Source organism: Zingiber officinale, chromosome 4B (genome assembly GCF_018446385.1).
Source record: "Zingiber officinale cultivar Zhangliang chromosome 4B, Zo_v1.1, whole genome shotgun sequence".
In the NCBI taxonomy this organism is placed as follows: Eukaryota; Viridiplantae; Streptophyta; class Magnoliopsida; order Zingiberales; family Zingiberaceae; genus Zingiber; species Zingiber officinale.
The window spans coordinates 3,003,475-3,030,610 of record NC_055993.1 but is presented as its reverse complement, the minus strand read 5'-3'; the positions used below and the strand labels follow the sequence as shown (position 1 = coordinate 3,030,610).

Genomic DNA, 27,136 nt, shown 5'->3' with positions numbered 1-27,136 from the left:
GCGCTACCTTCTCGTTGTTGTTCATCCGGAGGTTCGTTAATTAGGTCCGAAGGATGTCGCGCCTCGCTAGCTTTGCTTCTGAGGTGCTTTCGTGGAGCTCCAGGAATTTATCCTAGAAGTTTTTGGCGGAGTCGTAGCTTCCCATCCGACTTACCTCCTCGGGCGGCAGAACGCTGAGTAGGTGAAATTCCGCTTTTCTGTTCGCCACGAAATCGGCCTGCTCCTTCTTCGTCCAGTTGTATTTTTCTTTGTCTTTTGGCGCTGCATATCCATATTTCATTATTAAAAGGATATCAAATTCGATCTTAAAAAATACCTCCATTTTTCGCTTCGAAGTAGCGAAGTCTTTGTCAAACTTCCGGGGATGAATGTTCGCGCCGGCCATCGTCCTGATCTTTGTGCTTCAGTCGGTGGTTAGTCCTTCTGAGGCTGTCGTGCTCTAATACCACTTGTTGGAGCAGTGGGAGCCGACAAGAGGGAGTGAATTGCTTGTAAAATTAAAGATACCCTCCTTAAGACTTTTAACTCAGAATAAATAGCAATAACAATAAAGTAATAAAACAAAAAGAATCAGAGAAGACCAGAAGTTTACTTGGTTACAACCAAGATGGTTGTTAATCCAAGGCGATGAAAAGTGTATTAACGATCTCCTTCTCTGAAGGCGGAGAAGCCTTTTACACACTAAAAGCTCAGAACTATTGTTAGAAATGAATACAGAGTTTATTGCATGAATTGATTAAAAGATCTGGACCAAGGCTTTATTTATATATAGTCTTGGTCGGGGCGCCCTGAAGGGTTTTGGGCGCCTTGGGGATATAAAATTTTATCCCCCAACGTTCAGATCGAGTTTTGACTCGATCTGGTCAAAATCCAACTCCGGGCACCCCGAGCTGTTCCGGGCGCCCGGACATGAAAGCCAACTCAGGTTTGACTTTTGGTCTGGGCCTTCTGCTCCGTTTCAGCTCGCCTCGGTCCGAGTCTTTTCCGCTCCGGCTCCGTTTGCTTGGGTGATCTCCGCTATCCGAAATAGGGCTCACCCGAATCCATTTTCCGTTCTTTTCCTCGAGCAGGCTTCCATCCTGGCTTCTCGTCCCTCGAACGCCGCGCACATTCTTCTCGTCCACCGAAGTACTCTTCCACAGCTTTCTCATCATTTGGATGCACCGAGCCCGTCGGCTCCCTTCCCATGTCGTCCTTCTCGCTAGCTGCGTCTTCTGCTCGACTTCCTGCGCTCCTAAGTTTCTGCACACTTAGACACAGGGATCAAATAACAAGCAGGACCTAACCTAACTTGGTTGATCACATCAAAACAACCACGGGGTTCAACAATCTCCCCCTTTTTGATGTGCATCAATCCAAGTTCAAGTTAGGGTATAAAAACAAATAGTAATTTGAAAGAAATTACTAACTAACAGTTTAAGCATAAAAATTACAATACAAAAAAAAATTAATTTGTCAATTTTCCTAACTCCCCCTTAACTTGTATACCTACTTTTCTCCCTTTAATCACAGCAAAAAGAATTGGGTAAAAAAAATATAAGAGAAGGGTAAATAAAATTTTTCAGAGATGATTTTGAAAATATAGATATGTTTGAGAAAATAAAAAAAAAAAATCTGAGTACAAAAATCAGTTAGTTTCAAAAAGATTTCTAGGAATTTCTTTAAGATTTCGCAAAAATTCTAAGTTAATCCAAGATTTTAAGAGAGAGAAAAAATTCTAAGTTTTAGAGGACTTTTTAAGTTAGGTAAAAATAGTTTTAAAGATTTTTCAAAAAAAAAAAGTTAAAAAATGATTTTAAAAGAATTTTCGCAGGAGAATTTCTCTAAGTATAGATTTTTTTAAAAAAAATAACTTAAACAAGGATATTTTCTGAAAAAATATTTTTGAAGGAAAGGAAAAATGTTTGAAGAACTTTTACAAGCATTATTTAATTTTAATTTTAATACTTTTTAAGAAGTTAATTAAATATTTCATTTCTATATTTGGCTTCCAGACAGTGACGAGACACAAGACCTTCTTGATTATTGGAGTAACAACCACTTTCTAGTCAAGACCTCATAAGGAAATTCACTGTTTAATTTTCTCACTGAAAGCCTTTAACTTTTTAAATTTAATCTAGCAATGGTTTTAGAACTCAGTAAAGGTTTCTTCCTACTGGATTAATCAAAAACTTAGGGGGTATATAGTTTCTTGGAACTTTCCTAAGTTGTCCCTGATGTTTTCTAATATACCAATTTAATTTTCCAAAAGTTCTATTTTTCAACTTTTCAATTTCAATTTTTAATCTTTCATTTTCTAATTTTAAATTATCATACATTTCTAGTAAGTATGATTTTGTTAAATTCAATTTCAATTCAGCATTTTGTTTTTCTAATTTTACTAGATCTTTCGTAAGCACTTTGATAAATTGAAAGGACTGAGTAGGGGTGAGATCACGTACCTTACCTCTCTTGGTGATGCTGTCTCTTCGTCGCAGCTTTTTTTTTCTTCTGAGGATCCTCCCCCTTCATCTATGCTCATCTCTGAGTCAGAGTCATCTTCAAAGAGATGGTTGGCCATCAGTGCTACTCCAGAGAAAGATTCGACTTCTGATTCGGATGATGAAGAATCATCCCAAGTGGCCTTTAAACTTTTGCGTTTAGTGGATATCGGTCTTTGAGACTTGTCCTTTTTCTTTAATTTGGAGCAGTCATCCTTGATGTGCCCTCCCTCGTTGCAATTATAACATCGAACTGTCTTTTTATAGCGTTGATGTTTTTTCGACTGCGATCTAAATTTGTTAGTTTTAATAAATTTATTTAATTTTCTTACTAGAAGAGCCGCTTCAGTTTCGTCGATCGATGCTACAGAATCGGGATCATCCTTTTCAGCTTGTAGGGCAATATTGAGGTTCGTCTTCTCCGTTTGTTTAGGCTCTGCGATTCGAGACTCGTGAAATCAAATGTAGAGAATAAATTTTCTAAACTACTTACCTCAAGATCTTTAGAGATGTAGTAAGCATCTATTAAGAACGCCCACTCTGGAGTTCTTGGGAAGGCGTTGAGCACATACTGGATAGAGTCTCGGTTCGTTACCAGTTCTCCGAGGTTGGTCAGTTGAGTTATCAACTCCTTAATTCTTGCCTGGAGTTGCGCTACCTTCTCGTTGTTGTTCATCCGGAGGTTCGTTAATTAGGTCCGAAGGATGTCGCGCCTCGCTAGCTTTGCTTCTGAGGTGCTTTCGTGGAGCTCCAGGAATTTATCCTAGAAGTTTTTGGCGGAGTCGTAGCTTCCCATCCGACTTACCTCCTCGGGCGGAAGAACACTGAGTAGGTGAAATTCCGCTTTTCTGTTCGCCACGAAATCGGCCTGCTCCTTCTTCTTCAAGTTGTATTTTTCTTTGTCTTTTGGCGCTGCATATCCATATTTTATTATTAAAAGGATATCAAATTCGATCTTAAAAAATACCTCCATTTTTCGCTTCGAAGTAGCGAAGTCTCTGTCAAACTTCCGGGGATGAATGTTCGCGCCGGCCATCGTCCTGATCTTTGTGCTTCAGTCGGTGGTTAGTCCTTCTGAGGCTGTCGTGCTCTAATTCCACTTGTTGGAGCAGTGGGGGCCGACAAGAGGGAGTGAATTGCTTGTAAAATTAAAGATACCCTCCTTAAGACTTTTAACTCAGAATAAATAGCAATAACAATAAAGTAATAAAACAAAAAGAATCAGAGAAGACCAGAAGTTTACTTGGTTACAACCAAGATGGTTGTTAATCCAAGGCGATGAAAAGCGTATTAACGATCTCCTTCTCTGAAGGCGGAGAAGCCTTTTACACACTAAAAGCTCAGAACTATTGCTAAAAATGAATACATAGTTGATTGCATGAATTGATTAAAAGATCTGGACCAAGGCTTTATTTATATATAGCCTTGGTCGGGGCGCCCTGAAGGGTTTTGGGCGCCTTGGGGATATAAAATTTTATTCCCCAACGTTCAGATCGAGTTTTGACTCGATCTGGTCAAAATCCAACTCCGGGCACCCCGAGCTGTTCCGGGCGCCCGGACATGAAAGCCAACTCAGGTTTGACTTTTGGTCCGGGCCTTCTGCTCCGTTTCAGCTCGCCTCGGTCCGAGTCTTTTCCACTCCGGCTCCGTTTGCTTGGGTGATCTCCGCTATCCGAAATAGGGCTCACCCGAATCCATTTTCCGTTCTTTTCCTCGAGCAGGCTTCCATCCTGGCTTCTCGTCCCTCGAACGCCGCGCACATTCTTCTCGTCCACCGAAGTACTCTTCCACAGCTTTCTCATCATTTGGATGCACCGAGCCCGTCGGCTCCCTTCCCATGTCGTCCTTCTCGCTAGCTGCGTCTTCTGCTCGACTTCCTACGCTCCTAAGTTTCTGCACACTTAGACACAGGGATCAAATAACAAGCAGGACATAACCTAACTTGGTTGATCACATCAAAACAACCACGGGGTTCAACAATATGCTCAACCCGTTAAGGTATTGTGTCAGTGACACTTTACTAACAAGTATTTTTAGGAAAAATTTTGAGATGCGTACCCACTTTCGAAAGTGTGCACGCGCGCTGTCGGAGCTCTATATAAAAGGGGAGGTCCAAGCAAAAACGGAGGTATGCGATATTCATTGTTTATGCTACAGTTCTTGTTGCTCCGCTTCATTCCTCATCGTCGGTGACTAACTTGAGAATCGGAGGACCAACACTGGGGACCTCTTCCCTAGCTCGGCACTGACGTAGTCTATGTTGAATGTCTGCGCGAAATCCACAGGAGGTCAGTGTGAGTACCACATCCTCAGTTTTCGGTCTCTTTGATTTTCGGACAGGATCAATTGATATGCGTTGTTCGGAATAAAATTTGAATTTACTTCGAGTGAAATTAAATTATTTGAATTTTAATTTAAATATATTTATATTAAAATTATGAAAAATAAATAAATAGAATTCGATTTATAGATAATCTATTAAAATATTATAAGTTGCTAAAACAAAAATTATTGACTTCGACCATTATCCGCAAGACCGTCGTCCATTGATCCATGCCTTCTCCGGTAGCCTTCGCCAGCTACTCTCCCGCTTCCTCTTCCCTCGTCCCCTCGCTCGTTCGCTCCGATCTACGGGGTCATCTCAATGACATCAAAGCCCTCGTCCTCTCCACTGTGAAGAGCCTTCCTAACTCGCCGATCCCCTCTCCCATTCAGTCTCTTCGCCAGGGGAATTGGGTTAAGCTCATTTGCGGCGCAAGTTTTGAGGTTTGTTCTTTCTTCCTTACCTCGTGGAACGAAAATCTCGCGTTTCTTTCCGATGATTTCCTTCGCGTCTTTCTTTCTTCGACAGGATGCCGCGGATGTCAGGAATTTGTCTCTTGTGTATACACTTGCTGGAGGTATTAAAGAAGTTTCTTTGAGATGTCATTAATAACCTTCAAGAAATCGGTGCCTCGACTTATAACCGGGACATGTGCAGTCGATTGCATTGATTGTGCAGCAGATGCGGCCGTTGTTGGTGCTGTTAATGAGGGCATTGATGCCGCAATGTCGATAGCAATGGTCAAGAGGCCCTGGGTGATGCTTAGTGTTAACGATGATAAGGAAGACGTTCATTTCCGCAAAGCTGGTACTTTTAATGCGCGCAGTTGATAAATGGTCGATTACGTTATTCATGCGTGTTTAGGAAGATGTTCCATGTACTGAGATCTCCTTCCCCTATCTTTATGATCTCTTTCTCTCCTGATATTTTTTATCCTCGTTTCTATTTTAATCTCTACATTCCTTCATTTTGTCTCCATCTTGTCAAACTTCAGATCTGTGTTATCTTCAGTTTGAGGAAAGCTAAGAAAGACATCACATGCTTTTTAAGCACACATCATCAATATTGCATTACCAAAGCTCTCAATTGCCGCACCACTCGTCATCTTCTCTAGATCATCAGTCTCTTTTCTATTGAGTAATTTTTCATTCATTTGTCTCCTGTGTGGTTATGTTCATGTTTAAATTGTGTTATTTTTTAATAATTATTTTTGCATTGTTGTGTTCATTAATAACTCTTTAGCTACATGTGTTGAGGTAGGTAACAAAAAATGCAAATTTGTTTTCTTCATCCCTAAATTATTGAGGTTTTTAATTCTATCTTCTGTATTTGTTTATTCTTCTTAAGCCTAGTATTGAATGTTTGTTGTTCATTGTTTCTTCAGTATGTTCATGGGAAGTATAATGGTTTTATGATACACTGTTAGTTCACATTAATGAGTCAAGATAAGGGAAGGTATTTCTGATGACCACATTTATGTCAGTGAATTATGGTTTCTCTCTTCCTTTTTTCTTTTTTCTTTTTTTTTGTCTCTTGTGATTTACCTTCGTTTTTTTTTAAGGAAAATGGAAGGTAAAAAGCCTAGAATATGTTGTTGCATAGGTGATAATTATGATATACAATGTCTACATAGGTGATATTTATGATCACCATTTCTCATACTTCTCTTATATTTCTATTTAGCATTCCTCTCTAGCTCTATTTATCTATCTTAATATGCTGTGTTACTCCATTCTCTATTCCCAGAATTTGATCCTGAGGACTGCCCTTCTGATTGCCCTAGACCATGTGAAAAAGTTTGCCCTGCTTCTGCAATAGTGATACAGAGGGTGGTTGAGGGAGGTGGTTCAGTAGAGAACAATAGACTGGATAAACTGCAGGTGCTTATTCTCCCACCCTCACTTAGGTTCATATTTGTATTCTTAGGTTTCAGTTTATTAGTTTGTTATCCAGGGTGGAGTTATCACCGAACGATGTTATGGATGTGGACGCTGCTTTTCCAGCTGCCCATATGATAGAATAAGTGAGTATTACCTCTTTCTCTTTTATTACTTCAAATCTCCTTTCGGTTTTATTATACATTCATGAGTTTTTTCCTCTAATGCTGTATGATGTGTTTTCCTCTTCTTCTAATTTTATTGTACTCAGTCAGAAGAATAAAATATTAAAATGTATAATGTGTTTGGTTGATTTTAGGTGCTACTACTTATGCCCGAGATCCTACTACTACTAGTAAGCTTTTGCAAAGGAGTGATGTTGATGCTATAGAGATACATACTAGTGGAAGGTTTTTGTTCTTATCGATTTTTCGCTTTAGAGGTCTCTTTGAACTTCTTGTTCTAATCTCGGTGATTTGGAGTGTTTTTTATGTTGCAAAACTTGATAGGCGCACTGATTTGTTCAACCTGCTTTGGGATAGCCTAGTGGATTCAATTGAAAATGCAAAGCTAGTGGCAGTAAGTCAAGTTGTCAGATGGTTTATTTGTTGGTGCCATTTCTTTTTAATCTTCCTATCAATTATCCATGGTTTGTTAAAGTATAATCAGTAATCTACTAGGCTGGAAGACCTTCATGCCAAAGGATTTCTTTTAGCAAATGTTGATACAATTAATCGAGATTAATTATATTAATGAAATAAATTCATTACGAGTAGAGTGACTATAAAGCCCAGGGATATAATATGTTTGTAGTTGTCGACTTGTTAACTAGTAGAAAATGAGTGATTTGGTAAGGAAAGCAAATTCCTCTTTGCATTTGATAACCAGTTGAATTGAAACCCAAAGTTGATAATGTAATTTTTCTAATTATGATGCAAGCCACTAACCTTTTTAATTGGCTAATTTGATCGATGACAATGTACAAAATATTTCAGGTTAGTTTGCCCAATGTGGGTGAATCAACTTTACGGGTGATGAATATGATATACGAGACAATGCAGCCTCATCTCAAATGCTACAATTTGTGGCAGGTCAGTCTACAATGTAAACTAAAACGTCACTCAAATTATTTAGTATCTGGTGTTTCCAGACCCTCATTTGCAGTAAATACACATTTCATAGACAGCATATCAACGGGTAAGATTGATCATGTTTAAAAGTGACTCTGATAATTATCTCCAAGCAAGATTATATACATTTTTTTCCACCAACTTTGATCCTGAGTTAGAAGTATGAAAAACGATGCATGCAGAAGGCGCTATTGTAGCAATGACAACACTTTGGCAATGATAACAAGAACTGTATGATGATGATTTCGGGTTAGCAACCCAGAAATCAGCAGTTGAACAGCAGATGACATGCGGAGACACACACACAAAGAAGACTATGTTACTGGAGCCTGGGATAACATGGGGACAACAGTGTTGGATAATGTGGAAGATAGTGAAGAAGAGCCACTAAACTCTAATACCATGTTAATTAAGGGGGAATATTTCCTCATGGAACCTTAAGTAGGTTCCTCTTCTGATATATAGATATTATTTCAAATATGAAATTAACAAATGGACCCTTACAGATTTACATATGAGCCTAGTTGCTGATAATACATTCAAACAGGAATATGCCCATTTTAGATCTTTTAGACTTTTTATAATAATATTTATATCGTTTGTTTATGGACTTCTGTTGTAGTTTCCTTTGGATGCATCTTATTCTGGTTAATGTATACATATTCCAACTTACCTACTTAACTATAGTTGGATGGTCGCCCTATGAGTGGAGACATTGGCAAGGGTGCAACAAGAGAGGCAATTGCCTTTGCCATTCAGTTGGCTGCTACATGCAACAAGCCTCATGGTAGATATGTAGGATATTTTTTTATGAAAAATGCAAGCAATGACTGAATTAACTTCTTCGAAACAGCATCAATAACTCAACTTTTCCCTTTATAGGGTTTTATCAGTTGGCTGGTGGCACTAATGCTTTCACTATTGAGAGCTTAAAGAAATATGGGCTGTTTCAGACGAATCATATTGATTGTAAGGAGATTTCCTAGTTACTCGCGAGGCACTTTGTTCAGTGAATGAGGCTCAGCTGTGTAATAGTTTCATTTTCACGGGAACATGGAACTTAAAAGCATCTTATATAACGTCTTCTTGAGCATGATATTTTGCTTTGTGACAAAAGGTTTGTAGAAAGCGATTTGAGTTATTGCAATGATAAGTGATACTTTAACATGCAGACGTCGTAGGCAATTCTTCAGAAGCGAGGATTGAAGATGAGCAAATTGATCCTAGACAAGCCTATATTGGTGGAATAGCTTATGGTGGTTATGCACGAAAGGTATTATGCTCACCATTTCGAAGCTCATCCACTACTTCCATATCAACAAGTAAATCTATCTTTGTTTCCATACTGCATATGTTTTATTTTCTGAAGTTGTGTCTTTCTTATTCTCAGTCTTTCTTGTTGTGACCAATAGATACTTCTATGTTAAGCATCTTTCGGACAGGATATTCATGTTTATATGCAATTGGCATGTGTATTTGTATTCTAACATCTTTAAGAGAGACATTTTCCTACGGATTTATGAGAAATCTGATTAGCTAGGAGCTTAAACCGTGTGAGTTTTTAACATTTAGGGTCATCTACACAAATCTTTTTATCGATATCAATTTAAATTTAAATTTATGTTCCTATGGACCTTCAACTTTCTTCCATGCAACTCGCTTATACCTGTTAGGCTTTTAGCTTATGTACTAATAATTTGCTGCAGATTGTGGGAAAAATTCTATGCAAATTGCCCAGACAAGATGGCCATGCATGGATAGAGGATCACCCTGAGTATTTATTGGAGGCTCTTAACGAAGCTTTGACTTTAGTAGGTCCTGTCAAGGGGTACATTGCCTACAGGGAGAGATAAACCTCATAAAATTGACGTGAGATGTTCATCAAATTAGTATGATATAGCAATGCACGTCAGGATGACAATGTATCAGTGATTATAGATGTCGATGCTCTTGTCAATCGCTGTGTGAGACCTAAACAGTGGATGGATACAAACGAGTTCCTCAATTTGAACTTCTCGCTGATGTTTCTACACTATTATTAATTTTGTATAGAGCGCCAATGCATAGGTTCAGCATGACTTGCAGATGTCAGCTTTGCAACTTCAGTTGTAGTTGAGATATGTTGTCTAAGACCTACTAACTTAGAGAATGCTCACCAGATGTCCAAGAAGAGAATTATCCTGTTGCTGAATGTCATGGGATCTTAGAATGGTACATCTAGATTAGGGAATAGGATGAGATCTCTAATCCTGCATTAACGATTTATAGCCACATCAGCAATGTTGCATCAAAGACACTAATGCACCAGAGATATAACTTCAAACCATTTCAATTGACGAAAGATATTTATTCCATCATTCAATTCTCCTAGATTGGATCAATTGGCAGGTAGGTTTGTGACTCAGCAAAACATCTTCTTAAAGTACACCATCGCAGGCAAAGGAGCCTCATTTTCCTTTGAATTTAAAGCTTCAGCAGCATCTTTCTATCGTTGGCAGCAACAGCAAATTCATTGCTTCGACGCTACAACTGCAAGAAATCAGTTTAGCAACATAACATTGTTGTGCTGTAGATAAGAATCAGAAGTAGTTTCACTGGTGGTAAGTTAACCAAATGCTTTACATTGTGCCAGAAGGCCATGAACGCCCATGTTCTCCATGTCCTCGTCGAGATTTTGAGACTAAGAACAAGCGGCAACCAACTATCAGCTTCAAGTATGCAAAGACAGTCAAATAGAGTCCCTTCTGATAAAGCTGGACTGATCATACATTTCCAATATGATAATCCTGCATCACCAGAAGTCCTTGCAGGAACAAGTGCCATCTTTGAAGTGGTGAAATCGGTTCCTGTCTCTCAGGATGATCTCCCTCTGGAACACCCTCGATATCAACTTGCTTGTATCATGGCAATCCCAGCACACTCTTAAGTTTTTCACAATCCTGATGCAGGTGCCTTCATCCAGCGCAATCAGCCCAAATGCAATGGCCAATTTCTCACTGTGCAAGCGCAGAGCATCCTCTTTCTCCTCTTCTTCAATATTGAACATCACCTCGTTTGTCTTAGCTGTATACCCAGCCAATCTCAACTTCCTTGATATCTCTTGCAGCATCAACACAATTTCCTTGTATCTGGGATGCGACTTGCCCCCTACAAAGAACTCATGGACCTCACCGCCAACCTCCATCACACTGCAGCCTGGCTCTTTCCTTACCCCTTTGCCTTTCATAGACTCCCTCACATCGTTAACTCCTTCCCAGTTCCTTGACTCAGCATACATGTTCGACATGAGGACATATGCCGAATCGTTTCTCGACTCCACCTCCACTAGCTTTTTCATAGCATACTCGCCCAATTCAATGTTCCTATGTATCCTGCAGGCATTGAGCAGAGCTCCCCAAGCACCAGCATGTGGTTCAATGGGCATATTGTTGATGAAATCAACAGCATCATCCAACAGGCCAGCTCTCCCATACAAGTCCACCATGCAACCATAGTGCTCGCGCCATGGATTTATTCCATACTTTTCATGCATCGAGTCGAAGTGCTGCCGACCCTCCTCGACCAACCCGGCCACACTACATCCTCGAAGGACAGAGATGAAAGTCACACCATTGGGCAGCAAGCCCAGCTCCTTCATCTGGTCGAACAGCTTGAGGCATTCTTTGCCGGCACCATTCATTGCCAGCCCGCTCATCGCACTGCTCCAGGTGTAGACGTTCTTCTCCTGCATCCTCCAGAAGACCTCCATAGCCCACTCCGTGTCGCCGCACTTGGAGTACATGTCCACGAGGGCCGTACCCAGCGTCACTGTGATACGGAGCCTGTTTCTTTGCAAGTAGGAGTGCGCCCACTTGCCCTGATCCAGGGCGCCCAGATGGCCGCACGCAGTGAGGACCGACACCAATGTCGCCTCGCTCACTCTCATGCCTTCCAATTGCATAGATGAGAACAGTTGCAGCGCCTCTCTCGATCGGCCAACCTGCGAATACCCAGCGATCATGGCGTTCCACGCGATGGGATCTCGGCTTGGCATATCGTCGAACAGTTCTCGGGCGTGGTCAATTTCACCGGCGGCAGCGAGGGCCCCCAGCATGGCGGTGCGAGCGACGGTGTCAGCGTCGCGTACTTCGGAGTAGACGCGCAGGGCGGCTTCAAGGTCGCCGAACTCGGCGTACATTCGGATGAGGGCGCTGTGTACGTGCGGGTCGGAGGCGAAGCCGCGGCGAATGGCGGCGGCGTGCACGGAAGCCGCGGAGAACGGGGAGGCAGCAGCCTTAACGCAGGCGCTGACGAGGAAGGTGAAGGTGAAGCGGTCCGGGGAGAGGGAGCCGAGGAGGCGGCGGTAGAAGTGGAAGGCGTGGCCGGGGTCGGGGCCACGGATGTGCGCGCGGATCAGAGAGTTGAGGAGGAAGACGCTGTCGGAGTGCGGAGAGTGATCTAGAAGCCGATGGGAGTACTGAAGGAGGAACGGGGAAGCGATGCCGGCGGCTAAGGCGACGGCGGCGACGAACTGATCGAAGACGTCGGGGTCGTGGAGGCGACCATGGACGAGAAGCTGGCCATGGATTTGGAGGACCTGGCCGAGGGTGGTGGTGGGATTGCAGGCGGAGGCGGAGGTAGAGGAGGAGTCGAGAAGCGCAATAGGGTTGTGCCTGGCGATGATGTTTCTCAGTGATAATTTCATCGCATCGCAGAAGAACAGCGCGAGGAGGAAGTGCCTTTTAACCCGCAGCTATTTACCCAAGTTTCCTAAATATCGTAATTTTTTTAAAAAAAAAACCTATTTAAATTTAAATTTTTTATTATTAATATATTATCAATTAATGTTCGAAAATATAGATATAGTCGTGAGAACTAGATGAATACATATGATCTATGTCATTCCGAACTTTCTAGGTACATCAACTTGTTTTGACTGAGAGAGTTTGGAATGATATAGAATCGGTTTGATTTGTTCGTCTAATTCTCTTGATTATATCTATAGTATTAAAAATCAATTTGACACAATATATTAAGAGCAATGATTTATTTAACATGAATTAGATTTTTTAAACACATCAGTGTTAAAAAATTATTGCTCTCAATATGTCAAATTAATATTTGAGGACATATATATAATTAGGAAAACTAAATGAAGACATAAAAAATGATTTCATGTCATTTCTAGATCATTAGATCCATTAGCCTATTTTGATCGATTTCAGCCAAAGTCCGCTGATGAATCTAGAGAACTCAAAATGATATGGAACAAGGTTCTATATGTTTGTTAAGTTCTTCTGATTATATGCATGTCCTTAAATATCAATTTAGCATAATATATTGAAAGTATCGATTTTTTAATATGAATTAGATTTTTCAAACAAATTCGTGTTAAAAAATTATTGTTCTTAATATATTGTGTTAAATGGATGTTTAAGAGCATGTATATAATCAGGAGAACTACACGAATACATATGACTTAGTTTCATGTTATTCTGAGATCTCTAAGTTCATCAGTTGATTTTAGTCGATTTTCGATCAAAATCAGCTGATAAATCTAGAGAGCTTGGAATTATATAAAACGTCTTATGTGTTCGTCTATTTTCTTGATTATATTTATGCTCTCAAATATCAATTTAATACGATATATTGAGAGCAATGATAATATGATTCATATCAGGCTCACATTGGGATAAATGTCTCCTTTATGTGCTAGTCACCATTCCAAAAGGTAGTAACCGTCCGTGATTTACCTCCTCCGTGTTGCCCCTGGGACGGGTTGGCGGGGGCGCTGGGGGCGAGCGTATTCACCTTTTGCCACCATATCAGGCTCACATTGGAATTTTTTTTAGCTGATTTTTCAAATAACAATTTAACACCTCTGGAGAAGCTAAAATATGCAATAGAGGGTACAGTTGGACTCTTTGTAGCCTTAGTTCGATTGGACTCATTTTAAGTCATGTGGATTTCTAAGACTGTAAGGAATCCAACGATGTCCTCCATTGCTTATTTTGACTTTTCTAGAGGTGTTAAAAAGTTATTGGAAGAATCAGCATAAATCCCAACGTGGGCATGTTATAAATCATACCAAGTCCAACGTTATTGCTGATCTTCTAAGATCAGCAGTGTGCATGTTGTAAACTTTAAAATATCATAACTTTTGATTCATAGTGAATTATGAAACACACAATATATTAAATTAGAGCTCATTCAGATATCTTTGATTTGATATATTGTGCATCTCATGAATTAATTCGAGTCATAAGTTATAGTCTCTCAAAAGTTACCCAACATACACATTATAGCAGCTATGAAATCATAGTTGCTACAACTACAAGTTCAACTTTAAGAGGCTATAACTTTTGACTCAGGTTGATCTACAAGACGCACAATATATCAAATCGAAGATCTTTGAATAAGTTTCGATTTGATATATTATATATTTCATGATTCAAACTAAATCAAAAGTTATGACCTTTCAAATTTTACAACATGTGTGAAGATTAACAACAACGTTGGGCCTGATATGATTCATATTAGGCTCATATTGGGATTTAATGTTAATTATTCTAATAATATTTTAATACCTTTAGAGAAGTTAAGATAAGCAATAAAAGACATTGTTGGACTCCTTGCAGCATCAAAAATCCACAAGACCAAAAATTGGTTATATCGGACTTGTCTAGGGTCGATTGGACTCATTTCAGTTAAAATTCACTTATGGACCAAGTCTGATTAGACCTATTTTAGATCATGTGGATTTCTGATGTTGCAAGGCGTCCAACGATACCCTCCATTACTTATTTCGACTTCATTGGATGTGTCAAAATATTATTGGAACAATTGGCTAAAAATCCCAACATTTGCCTGATACAGAATTATATCAAGCTTAACATGCTGATTTTTGAAAGACCAGCAATACTTTTATTGCTAACTTAAACTTTGAGATATCATAACTTTTGACTGAGATTGAATCATGAGATGCATAATATATCAAAATGAAGATCTCTGAATGAACTTCAATTTGATATATTTTACGTCATATGGTTTAATATCAATGAAAAGTTATGGTCTTTTAAAGATAAGTAGTAAAATCAGCAACATGACATTATGTTGTTGATTTTTCAATAGCATAAAATCAGTAACACGGTACATTGTATGCTGAAAAATCAACAACATAATATTGTATTGTTGATTTTGAAAAATCAACTATATTATGTTGTTGATTTACCAACAGTATAAAATCAACAACATAATATATTATGTTTAAAATCATCAACATAATGCATTGTGTTGTTAATATTTCAGCAACAACATTGTGTTGTTGATTTCTGAAAATCAGCATCATAGTAAAAAAAAAAAAAAAAAAAGTGATTCGAATTTTTTTAATAAATAGTAAAAATGAAGAGAGATAAGTAAAAAAATAAGTGAGAGAAATAAAAAGGAAGAACGAGATAAATAAAAAAGAAAGAAAGTGACTACGTTGTTTGGATATTTCCAAAACAATATACATGATTGGGGAAAACACATAATCACCTATATTGTTTGATAAATTTCCAACTGTCATATCATAAAACTATAACAATAATAACAACAATAGTTTTATTGAGTTTTACAACAACACGCATTACAACAATAATATCATGTAGTATCATAATACGACAGCAACTACAATTTGAGTATCCTTCAAATGACCAACTAAGACAATCAGTATCATGTAGTACCAGACCTTGAGGTTGTAAATTGAAAAAAAAAATGACAAGGCAATTGAGGGATATGTAGCAAAGAATTTGCTTGATGTCGAGTTATAGCTTTGAATTGATTGATTCATCTTTTATTATATATGTTAATTGCCAGAGCATTATGGAGGATCCAATGGAGATTCACGTAAAGGAGCCCAATTCAGCAAATGTTGCCTAGCTGAAGTCATTCCATGCATTAGGGCAGTTCCCCATGGCATTGTACTCGAACTGGCCTCCCATCACGATCCATCAGGCCAAATTGAGCGACACCGCCGCACCAGGGAGGCGAAGGCCAAAGTGGCCTACGAGGAGCCAAATGAGAGTAGCGTGGAAGACTAGAGCGACAGTGGCGATGTCACCCATGACCATGACCTTGCTCTATGCCTACAGGAACTTGGAGATGGGGAAATTGAGGGTATAGGCGAATAATTGCGGGATCTAGTAGAGGGTGAAGCCGTCGTCATCTTGCTTGAACAACTAGTGTAGAGGAGTGGCGAAGCTCCAAAGCTCAGCCTTAATCTTAAACTTTCGTTGACTTACCACGTCTCTTTGTGCTACTAGGCGGAGGCGAAGGGATGACGACAGACAGCCGCTCTCGGTAATCTAAGGATGGAGGAAACAGAGATGAAAAAAGAGAGCTGGGAGATTAAGATTTTTTTTTTGAAAAAAATAAAATAAAAAGAATGAGAAGCATTATGGATTTATGGGAAAGAAAATTAAAAAAACTATGTGATTTGATCAATTCCAAAATGTGTATGCTTTTTAGGTAATAAGCAAAACCAGCTACATTGTTTGGTAAATTGCTAAGTATATAGGGTTGTTCTCAAGTATATAAATTTTTTTTTAGTTTTTTTTTATATTTTCTCAACTTGCGGGCCAACCCAAGTCAATCGTGGCTCGACCCGTGCAGGTGACGAACCTATACGCCCGCTTGGACTCATTTTAATATGAGTTGATAAAATTTTAACTCAACCCATTTAAATTATTTGACGGGGTGGGCCAACCAGATGAGTCCAACTCAAATTGATGGCTCTAGTCTCACCTCATCAATCCCCTTATAAATAATGTATCTGTCCTCAAGCTCTATCACATGCATAAATCATGAGCTGATCAAGCGAGTTACAGTAGTTATGAAATCATAGCTAATAAATAAGTGAGCAAATAGACTCTACATTATAGTAGCTACAAAATCATAGTTATTATAATGTAAATAGTAGGTGAACTGAGTTGAATCGACGTTGTAGCAATTATGATTTTCTAACTATTACAATATGAATATTTTTGAATAGATTAAATATACATTATACTAGCTATAAAATCGTAACTACTATTAACCAATATGAAATCCTAGTTGTTACAATGCGCCGCACTGATTTAGAATTTAATACGTACAGTGGAAGAAAATAATTGTATACTTGACAGCTGGGACGGGGTAAACTATAAAAAAAATAACAATAGAATTGAATTGTCATGTGATTATTGTAACTATCCTGGGTGAGTTTTGATGTGATCAACCAGGTTAACTTAGACTCTGCATTTTTCATGTCTTGTGTCTAAGTGTGCAGGGACTTAAGAACATAAAAAGTCGAGCGGAAGGTGTAACTAGTGAAAAGGATGGGACGGGAAGCGAGTCGACTAGCTCGATATATCTGAGGGACGAAAAGCTGCAGAAAAGTATACTGACAAACAAGAAGGACACGCGTGACCCTTCCAAGGGACAAGAAACCGAGAAAGAAGTCTGCTCGAGGAAAAAGCTGGAGCTGGGTTTAGGTGAGCTCAACTCTAGATGCCCAGAGAATCACCCAAGAGACTGGAGTAGCAGCTGGACATGTCAACACAAAGTTGATTTGTCAAGGCGCCTGGACTTGGTTTGGGCGCTCGGATCACCTTGGTCCAAAACAAGCACCCCATCGAGACGTTATTGCGAGGATGATGTTTGGAGTCCACATCAGCGCCAATCCAGAGCGCCTTGATCGATCCAGGAGCCCAGACGAGGATAAAATATTATCATCAAGTCATTGAAGAGCCATTGAAAAGTAAATAAGGTGCACCGTCGGGGGTGCCCAGACCTTCTCCAAGCGCCCAGAGCTGCCACGTCAGCCAATGGACAAATTCGACTAGTAGATTATAAATAAAGCCTTGGTCCTAGGAGTTTAAGATACCACACACTTGTACTTCATTCGTAATTTTGTTTTAAGTTGTTCGTGCTTTCACTTTTGTAAGAAGCTTCTCCGCCTACATCAAAGGAGAATTTTAGTGAGCTTTTATCACCTTAGATTAACAACTTCCTTGGTTGTAACCAAGTAAATTATTTTGTGTCTTATACTTCTTTATATGTGTTTTATTTCTAATTAAACTAACATGTGTCTTTGCTAAGAACAATAGTAAAAGAAAAGTTCTAAATTGTGCTTCCAGGCAATAACGACCTACACGGGGCCAACAATTGGTATCATAGCCCAACTGTCTTAGAAGAACTAACCGTCAACTGAGGCATCAAGATGGCTGGAGCGAGTATTCATCCACGGAAGTTCGAGATAGATTTTACAAATTGGAAAAAGAAAAGAGAGGTATTTTTAAAAACAGATTTTGATATTTTTCTCACTATTAAGTATGATTTTGTAGCACCCATAGATCAACATGGAGCTGAGAAAGAAGAACACTTGTGGAGCAATAAGAGCACCTGCAATGCATGTGTTATTGGGGTGTTATAACACTCCTTTGCTATTCAAAGCATTGTCGACCCCTTTGCTTGAATGCGTTCAAGACTTTGAACGTGTTCAAGCAAAGGTGGGGTGGGTCAGTGCTGGCCCAACCCATGTTTAATTTTTTTAAAATTTTATTTATTAAAAAGTTATAAATTTTAAATTTTAAAATTGAGATATGTAAAACATAAAAGTTATAATTTAAATTTGAAAAATAGTAAAAAAAAAATTTTAAAAAATAAGATTATTATTAAAAATAATAATAATAATTTTAATATTTTAAATATATTTAAAATTTATTTATTTAATATGATATAATTTTAAGATAATTAAGTGGAATGTGAGATCCATAAATGATAAGTGTTAATGTTAAAAGGAATGTAGGTAAAAGAGATATATTGTTATAACGGTGATGTGACAGTGGACCCTATGTTTTTTGATTAGGTGGTGGGTGTTATAACAATGATGCATTGTGGATGCTCTAAGGAGCAAGCCGACTTTGTGACAAACCATAAAGTAGAATTCCATTTGCTGAGCGTTCTACCGCCACAAGAAGTTAATCTAATCGGAGCCTATGAGTCAGCTACAGAATTTGGGAGAAATTTCTAGAGTTGCACAAAGTCGAAGACAAAGCAAACTCACCCTAAATGAACATCGAGATGATCGATGAAAGGGGAGCTTCGAATTAGGAGTCTGATACGGTAAGTGAGGTATGACTCTTACCTCCTAATAAGTTGTATGAAGGTATAAAGATGTTATGTAGATCATTATGCAAACTACGAAATAAATGTATGCATTTAAAAATAGAAAACAAGGAGTTAAAAATAAATTTACCTAAAACATGTCCATTAGAATTTTTTGACAAAATTCAAATGAAAAACTCTAACTTAAAAGAGCAAATAGGAATATTTAAATAGAATTATGCATATTCAAAGGTCCAGAATTCTAAAAATTTTCAAGGGTTAAATTGATATTTTATATTTCACAAGGGTTAAATTAGGAAAAAAAATCTAGAAATTATATACCACAAAAATTTCTGATAATATAGTAGGTAGGAACTTATTTTGGATTCCTAAATCATTTTTAACTTAATTAAAATTAATTTTTATATATGTTTTAATTTTAATTTATGTAAATTCTAAATATTGTTTACAAAAGCAATTAGTCTGTATACCTACTCTTCATATTTTATATTGAAATTTTTTCTTGTGATGCAAAAATGAATTAACAATTAGTATTAAAATTTTTAGGATTTTTCGACGATTATATAATTTTTATGAATTTTAATCAAAAAAATATAATTTAGATTTTAAAATTATTTGAAGATGAATTTTAGAAAACTTTATTTTTTGGCTAATTACCGTTGCATTTTGAATATATATATATATGAAAATCAATCAGATTTTTTAATTCGAAAACTATTTTTAAATATTTAAAAATATTTTCTAAGGTTAAAATAAAAAGTTCTACACTTAAAATTTTTATCATAGTTTTTAATTATTATGATTATTATTGACAAAATATTTTGAGATTTTTTGACACATTAAATAATTTTTAAATTATTTTTACAAAAACTTCTGATTAATTAATTAAAAATTATTCCTTTTTGAATTTAATTATGGTAAAAAGACATATAATTGATAATTCTGTCTTACACATTTAGAAATAATTTCACTATTTTTCTAAAATTTTCCATATTTTCTTTGATTTTTTTTTAATCAAAGGGGAAAGATTAGAGATTAAATCTAGGGGTATAAATTTTAAGATTTTATTACAATTTTCTTTACATGTTATAATTGCTAATTTATTGTATTTACTTACAATAATTATTTATTTTATTATTTATTTTACCCTAACTTAACTTGTGTTGAACATTAAAAATGAGGAGATTATAAATACCTCTGGCAAGTTTTGATGTGATTAACTAGGCTCTATGTTTTTTATGTCTTGTATCTAAGTGTGCAGGGGTTTAGGAACATACGAAGTTGAGCGGAAGACCTAGCTAGCAAGAATAATAATATGGAAGTAAGTTGACAGGCTCGGTGCATCCGAGGGATGAAGAGCTGTGGAAGAGTATACCAACGGACGAGAAGGACCGTGCAACGCTTCTGAGGGACAAGAAAATGGGAAGGAAGTCTATTCAAGGAGAAGGTTGGAGTTGGGTTCGGGTGAGCTCAATGTTGGTGCAATATCCCTCAGGTCAAGGGTGACCTGGTTAACCAAGCTGAGTCTTGGTTAGGGTTTAGATGTTTGACAATAAGATATTGATCGAAGAAGAGTCAAGTAGGTCAAGGTTGACCGGATACTTGACTGGGAAGTCCTAACTGGCATGTTAGGCAGAATGGAAGTCCTAGTGAGTGAAGCTAGGCAGAAGGAAATCCTGGTGAGTGAAGCCAGGTGAAAGTCCTAGTGAGTGAAGCTAGGCAGAAGAAAATCCTGGTGAGTGAAGCCAGGTGAAAGTCCTAGTGAGTGAAGCTAGGCAGATGGAAAACCCTAGTGAGTGAAGCTAGGTGAAAGTCCTGGTGAGTGAAGCCAGGCAAGGAAGGAAATCCAGATGGATCAAGGATGATCGGACATCTGGTGTTGGGAAGTCCAAGTAGGTCAAAGGGATTGACTGGATACTTGGCAAGGAAGGAAGTCCAGATGGATCAAGGATGATCGGACATCTGGTGTTGGGAAGTCCAAGTAGGTCAAAGGGATTGACTGGATACTTGGCAAGGAAGGAAGTCCAGATGGGTCAAGGTTGACCAGACATCTGGTGGAAGTCCAAGTAGGTCAATGGAGTGACCGGATACTTGGCACGACGAGTAAAAGTCCAAGTAGGTCAAAGGGATTGACTGGATACTTGGCAAGGAAGGAAGTCCAGATGGGTCAAGGTTGACCAGACATCTGGTGGAAGTCCAAGTAGGTCAATGGAGTAACCGGATACTTGGCACGACGAGTAAAAGTCCAAGTGGGTCAAAGGGATTGACCGGACACTTGGTGGGGAGTCCCGCAGGTCAAGAGAGTGACCGATGCGAGGCATGATGTACCAACAGTCAAGGTTGACCGGATGTTGGTTAGGAGGTTTGGGACTTGGTTTTGGGCAAAATAGCGCCGGATCGATCCGTGGATCGATCCAGATGTGGATCGATCGCTGGATCGATCCGGATTCTTCATCAGAAGCTCGGATCGATCCGTGGATCGATCAGGTCCCGATCGATCCGCCGATCGATCGGGACGATGCTGCGCGCGATAAGCGCCGGATCGATCCGTGGATCGATCCAGCGCGCTTCAGCTGAAGCTCGGATCGATCCGTGGATCGATCCAGCCTCCCGATCGATTCGGAACATTTGAATCGATCGGGATCCGACCGTTGGCGTTAAAGGCGCGCGTGGTCTTCGGCATCTCTTCACGAGCTCTTCTCAGATTCATTCCAGCTCCTCCACAGCTCTCTACAAGCACGTGATCGCCAGTTCTTGAAGGTTCTTGGAGGCTTTCCAAGTCAAGAGGCAGATCCATTGCAAGAGGAAGAAGTTAGGGTTAGGGTTTTCACTGCATTTCTTGTAAGCTTGTACTTAATCTTTACTACCCTTTCTTCTTCTTGTACTGAGAGTCTTGTAGGGCTTCTCCGCCCTCGGTAGTTACCGAAAAGGAGTGTTTCATAGTGGAGGGTGCGTGCGTGGTGTGGATCCTTGGATTAGTCACCTCCTTTGGAGGTGGATACCAAGTAAAATCCTAGTGTTAGCGTGGTTGTATTTGTTTCTGTATTTTCCGCTGCACATCCAAGAAGAAACAAGCAACGCCAAGCAACGAAGCGCACCGAGCGAACGCGACGAGCTATTCACCCCCCCCTCTAGCTACTTTTGGTCCTAACAAGTGGTATCAGAGCAAGGCCGCTCTTCACCGGAATCATCGCCGGAAGAGTCAAGCATATCAAGAAAAACTAGAGGGTGAAGAAGTTGGAGCAAATTCTTCAAGTTCAAGACTTCATCAAGCTCAACTTCAAGATGCAATTCCAAGATGGACTTGGATTTGACACAAGGGTGGCTCCACCATACACTTCCACAAGTTTTGATTCTTGGAGATCAAGAATCGAAAACTTTCTTATGATGGAGATAGAGCAATGGTTTGCTCTAATGGAAGGCTTCAAAGCTCCAACGAACTCCAAGGGCAAGCTTCTAAAGAAAAGCAGATGGAGCTCGGAGCAAATTCAAAGGGGCGAGGCAAATGACAAAGTGACCAAGCTTTTGGTCAACTTATTGCCTAGCCACATCTTGGCTCAAGTTGGAGAATTCGAAGATGCCAAGGAGCTTTGGAGCAAATTGGCCAAGCTTCAAGAAGAGATCCCCTCCACTGTACAAGATCAAGAAGAATCCAGAGAGGGTGACTCTTTGGAGCAAGACCAAGAGGAGGATTCCGAGGTTGAAAAATGTTCAACCGCCGAAGAAGAAGAAATCCAAGAAGCTTCATCCTCAAGGGAATGCAACGAAGGGAACAAGGAGAGAGCATACTCCTTGTTTAATATTCAAGATGATGAAGCCTCCACCTCTAGGATTGAGGGGGAGCAATCCTTGGTGACGCCGGATCAAGAAGAAGGAGAAGCTTCTACATCCGGGTCAAGAGATGAAGAGGAGGAAGAAGATTCTACCTCCACAAGTCAAGAAAAATCAAATGGAGGAGAATCAAGGTCCGATCAAGAGGAAGTCTCTACCTCCGGATCCAAAGAAAAAGATGCCACCCCTACAAGCAAAGGTATAAATATTTCAATTAATAATAAAAACATATTATATGCTTTGAATGTAGGGAACATGGGCACTACAAGAGCAAGTGCCCTAAATTAGCCAAGAAGAAGGGCCAAGTGGCACAAAAGGGCAAGGTGAAGCCCAAGGAGACCATCCCCAACACGAAGAAGAGCAAGGAGCATTTTATATGCTTCTCTTGCAATCAAAAGGGGCATTATCGTAGTCAATGCCCCAAGGGGAAGAAGAAGGTCAAGGCTCAAGGAGGCACTAGTCAAGGGGGAGCCTCCAAGGTAAAGAAGAAGGTAACATTTATTGAGCCTACTCCTTTACATTATGGTAAAAAGCATGATAGGTCTAACTTTTATCATTTTAATGCAATTTACCATAAGAATAGAAAGCATGAGGGCTTTAAGGAAAAGCATGTGGCCCTACATGCTAAGACTATCACTCCTAGGGTTAGGAATGTAGGTAATAGTCTAGGCAATAACTCTAAGGATTTTAGATACAAGCCTAGAAACCAAAATGCTCATGGACTTACTGAAAAACCAAATTCTAAGGATTTAATGATAGAAAATCAAGTCTTGAGATCAAGACTTGATAAAATGGAAAAGACCCTAAAAAGGATGGAAAACATCCTAAAAGGGCAAAATGAGCAAAACCTAGGGCTAGGAAAGTCAAAGCCATCAAATAGCCATAGAGGTTTGGGATACAAACCAAAGGCTAAGAAGGATGTGCCTAGTTATCATAGGGTTCCATATAGTTATGGAACAAACCCTAGGTTTAGTGGTCAAGTCAAGAATACTAGGGAAGTCATCCCTAAGAGTATTTTTGCAACCAAAGTGACTAAGACTTCTAAGAAGTCTAAGAAAGTCACTAACAAGGTCACAAGGGAGGCTATCCTTAGGGTTGACCTAGAAAATGTGACCAAGGCTTCTAAGAAGCCCAACAAGGTCACTAGGAAGGTATCTAGGGAAGTTATCCCTAGTGAGTACCTAGAGCATCCAAGGAGCACCAATAGGTGTTGGGTTCCTAGGAGCATCTTCTCTACCCCATAAATGGGTTAGAGAGTGTCAACTCCAATAAGAAGGGTAGTTAACCCAACTTTGAGGAAATTGACACTCAAGGAGCATTTTCAAGGTTTTTGTTAACCTTTGAAAATGAAATGGAACTGTTATTTACTCCTTGAAAGAGTAAAATGTGCCTAGTGGTGAAAATTTGATTTTAATCTTAAAAGGCACATATTGGGAAATTCATAAGAGCTACCAAGTTGAGATTTTGGTATGTTCTTAGGAAATTTAAGGCAATCCGGGCCTTAACTTTAAAGTGTTACTCTTGTGGAAAAATGAAATATGCCAACACTTGAGGAATATGCTTAATTTCAATTGGCATAAATTAATCAAGGGAATTAGAAATGCCAATTTAGGTTTTGGCGTTTTCTTGACGCACTTAAGGGCAATCTAGATTTAAGTTGTAAGTTTAGCTAAGGTTTTAAGGATACTTAGATAGCTAATCTAGGTATATTTTATTTATGCTAAATCTTGCCATGATTGTTTGCCCATCATATGCCATGACATCATGTCTACTTTTGCATTCATGACTTATTATGAAAAATACAAAAATACCATGTCATGACATTCATACATCATGTAGTTATAGGATATTTTCTTTTGAAAATTATTTCCTTTTGATGTATGCCATAACATTATCATGCATTAGTTTAATTTCTTGTAAGTAAGGATAAATGGCATTTAACAACACTTATTAACAAGTGACATCCTAGGTGGATGTCTAATATCTTTGAAATGCCTAGATAGATATGCATGATCCCTAGAATAGGGCAAAACCAAAATCTTACATCTCACAAGGACTATAAGATGACTTGTATATGTTTTAGTGCACATTAGATACAAGTGAGATGTTAGGAAGATGAACAAAACTCAAAATGTTGATTTAGTGCATTCTTTTGAGTTTTAGGCTCATCAAAACACATAGTTATGTGTATTCCCATCATTGGGAAAGCTAATGTACAAGTCATGTGCATTATGCCCAAGGAACATGATGGGATATTGGTTTTGAAAATATTTTTAAAATGTTTTTGAAAAACCTTTGTGAAGGCTATCTTTTGATAGTAATCACCATTGAATAGTTAGACACAAACTTGAAGAAAACACTAAAGTTTTTGCAAGTTTTCAAGTTTGTGTCAATCTTTGAGAATATGATGTATTTTCATAGAAAACTATTTTTCCTTGATACTATATGCCCTAAACAATGTCTACACGAAATTTCATAATTTTTGGATTTTTGTAGAATTTTCTAGGGGTTTCGGGAATGAAATGGAATTTCAGCAACTATCGAGCTCCGATCGATCCATGGATCGATTGAGTGCTGAATCGATCCATGGATCGATTGAAGGCCTGAGGAGCTCCGGATCGATCAGCCGATCGATTCAGGTAGTCTGAATCGATCGGTGGATCGATTCAGAAAGGTTCAATCGATTGGAACCCAACTCCAATCGATCCAAGTTGCTGATTTTGGCTGGGAAAGCCTGATTTCAGCACTTTGAACCTATTTTAGTCTAGGTAACCATTCCAAACCCTTTAAAATACATTTGTATACATAAAAAGGGTGTTTTCGTGTTGAAAACAAGGATGGAATGGTAAAGGAAGGCTAAGTTGAAGTTTAGGTTGAGGTTTGTTTCAAATTTTGAACATTTGAACCTCAAAACTTCTAAATCTGGGTTTCCTAAAGGTTTAGGGATTCCAAGTCATTGTTGGTGCAATGACAGAAGTTACCACCATGTCTTTAGGGGGAGGGACTCTTTAAAGACATGAAAATTATTTTTCATGAACCTTGGAAGGTGGTTAACCTTCTGTTGTGAACTTGCTCAAGGTTGAGCATTTAAACTTGAAATGGGGATAAATGGAGAGTGGATATCCTCATCATTTCAAGTGGCAACTCAAGTGGTTGAAAATGCTCAAGGTTGGGTATTTGTCAACATTGAGGGAAAAGTTAAGGATAATGAAGGGTATGAGACCTTCAATATTGAGTTGATCACAATGAGTGAAACTGTGATCACGATGAGCAACTCTTCAGGGGGAGAGTCTTCAACAAATGGAGTTGTTGAAGTGTGCCCAAAATTGGAGCATAGGTTGATGTGTGTCCAAAGACGGGTTGATGTTTTTGTAGGGGGTTGATGTGTGCCAATAGGGGGAGAATGAAAGGAAGTAAGTTAGGTTTTCATTACCTAGAGGGAGTTTGCCCTCTTAGGGGGAGAATGGAAAGCTTAATTTATGGGTTCATTACCTAGTGGCATGAAGAAGGAGGCTATAGGATTAGCCTAACTTACATGTGGGATTGTAAGTGTTATTGTGGTATTGTCAAACATCAAAAAGGGGGAGATTGTTAGTGCAATATCCCTCAGGTCAAGGGTGACCTGGTTAACCAAGCTGAGTCTTGGTTAGGGTTTAGATGTTTGACAATAAGATATTGATCGAAGAAGAGTCAAGTAGGTCAAGGTTGACCGGATACTTGACTGGGAAGTCCTAACTGGCATGTTAGGCAGAATGGAAGTCCTAGTGAGTGAAGCTAGGCAGAAGGAAATCCTGGTGAGTGAAGCCAGGTGAAAGTCCTAGTGAGTGAAGCTAGGCAGAAGGAAATCCTGGTGAGTGAAGCCAGGTGAAAGTCCTAGTGAGTGAAGCTAGGCAGAAGAAAATCCTGGTGAGTGAAGCCAGGTGAAAGTCCTAGTGAGTGAAGCTAGGCAGATGGAAAACCCTAGTGAGTGAAGCTAGGTGAAAGTCCTGGTGAGTGAAGCCAGGCAAGGAAGGAAATCCAGATGGATCAAGGATGATCGGACATCTGGTGTTGGGAAGTCCAAGTAGGTCAAAGGGATTGACTGGATACTTGGCAAGGAAGGAAGTCCAGATGGATCAAGGATGATCGGACATCTGGTGTTGGGAAGTCCAAGTAGGTCAAAGGGATTGACTGGATACTTGGCAAGGAAGGAAGTCCAGATGGGTCAAGGTTGACCAGACATCTGGTGGAAGTCCAAGTAGGTCAATGGAGTGACCGGATACTTGGCACGACGAGTAAAAGTCCAAGTAGGTCAAAGGGATTGACTGGATACTTGGCAAGGAAGGAAGTCCAGATGGGTCAAGGTTGACCAGACATCTGGTGGAAGTC

General features: G+C 39.1%; 2 protein-coding genes across 6 annotated transcripts; one reads left to right on the top strand and one right to left on the bottom strand.

Annotated features, from left to right (window-relative positions):
- Positions 1–4,996: 4,996 nt before the first annotated feature.
- Positions 4,997–9,848, top strand: LOC121974444. Of its 5 annotated transcripts, none has more exons than XR_006110005.1 (12): positions 4,997–5,246; positions 5,332–5,380; positions 5,461–5,610; positions 6,550–6,683; positions 6,745–6,826; positions 7,000–7,090; positions 7,190–7,259; positions 7,676–7,771; positions 8,498–8,597; positions 8,693–8,927; positions 9,004–9,083; positions 9,517–9,578. XR_006110005.1 is itself a non-coding variant. In XM_042525508.1 (12 exons), exons 1-12 carry the CDS (start codon positions 5,034–5,036, stop codon positions 9,661–9,663), a joined length of 1,308 nt encoding a protein of 435 aa, XP_042381442.1. In that variant the 5' UTR covers positions 4,997–5,033; the 3' UTR covers positions 9,664–9,848. The 5 variants fall into 5 exon arrangements, 3 of the variants coding, with proteins under 3 accessions (XP_042381442.1, XP_042381441.1, XP_042381443.1); XM_042525508.1 differs by having other exon boundaries at positions 6,757–6,826; positions 8,693–8,779; positions 8,983–9,083; positions 9,517–9,848; XM_042525507.1 differs by having other exon boundaries at positions 8,693–8,779; positions 8,983–9,083; positions 9,517–9,848.
- Positions 9,849–9,987: 139 nt separating this feature from the next.
- On the bottom strand, positions 9,988–12,596 carry LOC121974443 (putative pentatricopeptide repeat-containing protein At5g40405). Its single transcript, XM_042525506.1, has 2 exons — positions 10,433–12,596; positions 9,988–10,339 (listed from the first exon to the last, which is right to left on the bottom strand). Exon 1 carries the CDS (start codon positions 12,492–12,494, stop codon positions 10,602–10,604), a length of 1,893 nt encoding a protein of 630 aa, XP_042381440.1. The 5' UTR covers positions 12,495–12,596; the 3' UTR covers positions 9,988–10,339; positions 10,433–10,601.
- Positions 12,597–27,136: the final 14,540 nt, after the last annotated feature.

Excerpts from the sequence above, each read along its gene's own strand:
- LOC121974444 (XM_042525507.1), top strand. The coding sequence starts at position 5,034 with ATGCCTTCTCCGGTAGCCTTCGCCAGCTACTCTCCCGCTTCCTCTTCC. Across the intron at positions 5,611-6,549 it reads CGTTCATTTCCGCAAAGCTG|AATTTGATCCTGAGGACTGC; the intron begins GTACTTTTAATG and ends CTCTATTCCCAG. Across the intron at positions 7,091-7,189 it reads GAGATACATACTAGTGGAAG|GCGCACTGATTTGTTCAACC; the intron begins GTTTTTGTTCTT and ends AAAACTTGATAG.
- LOC121974443 (XM_042525506.1), bottom strand. The coding sequence starts at position 12,494 with ATGAAATTATCACTGAGAAACATCATCGCCAGGCACAACCCTATTGCG.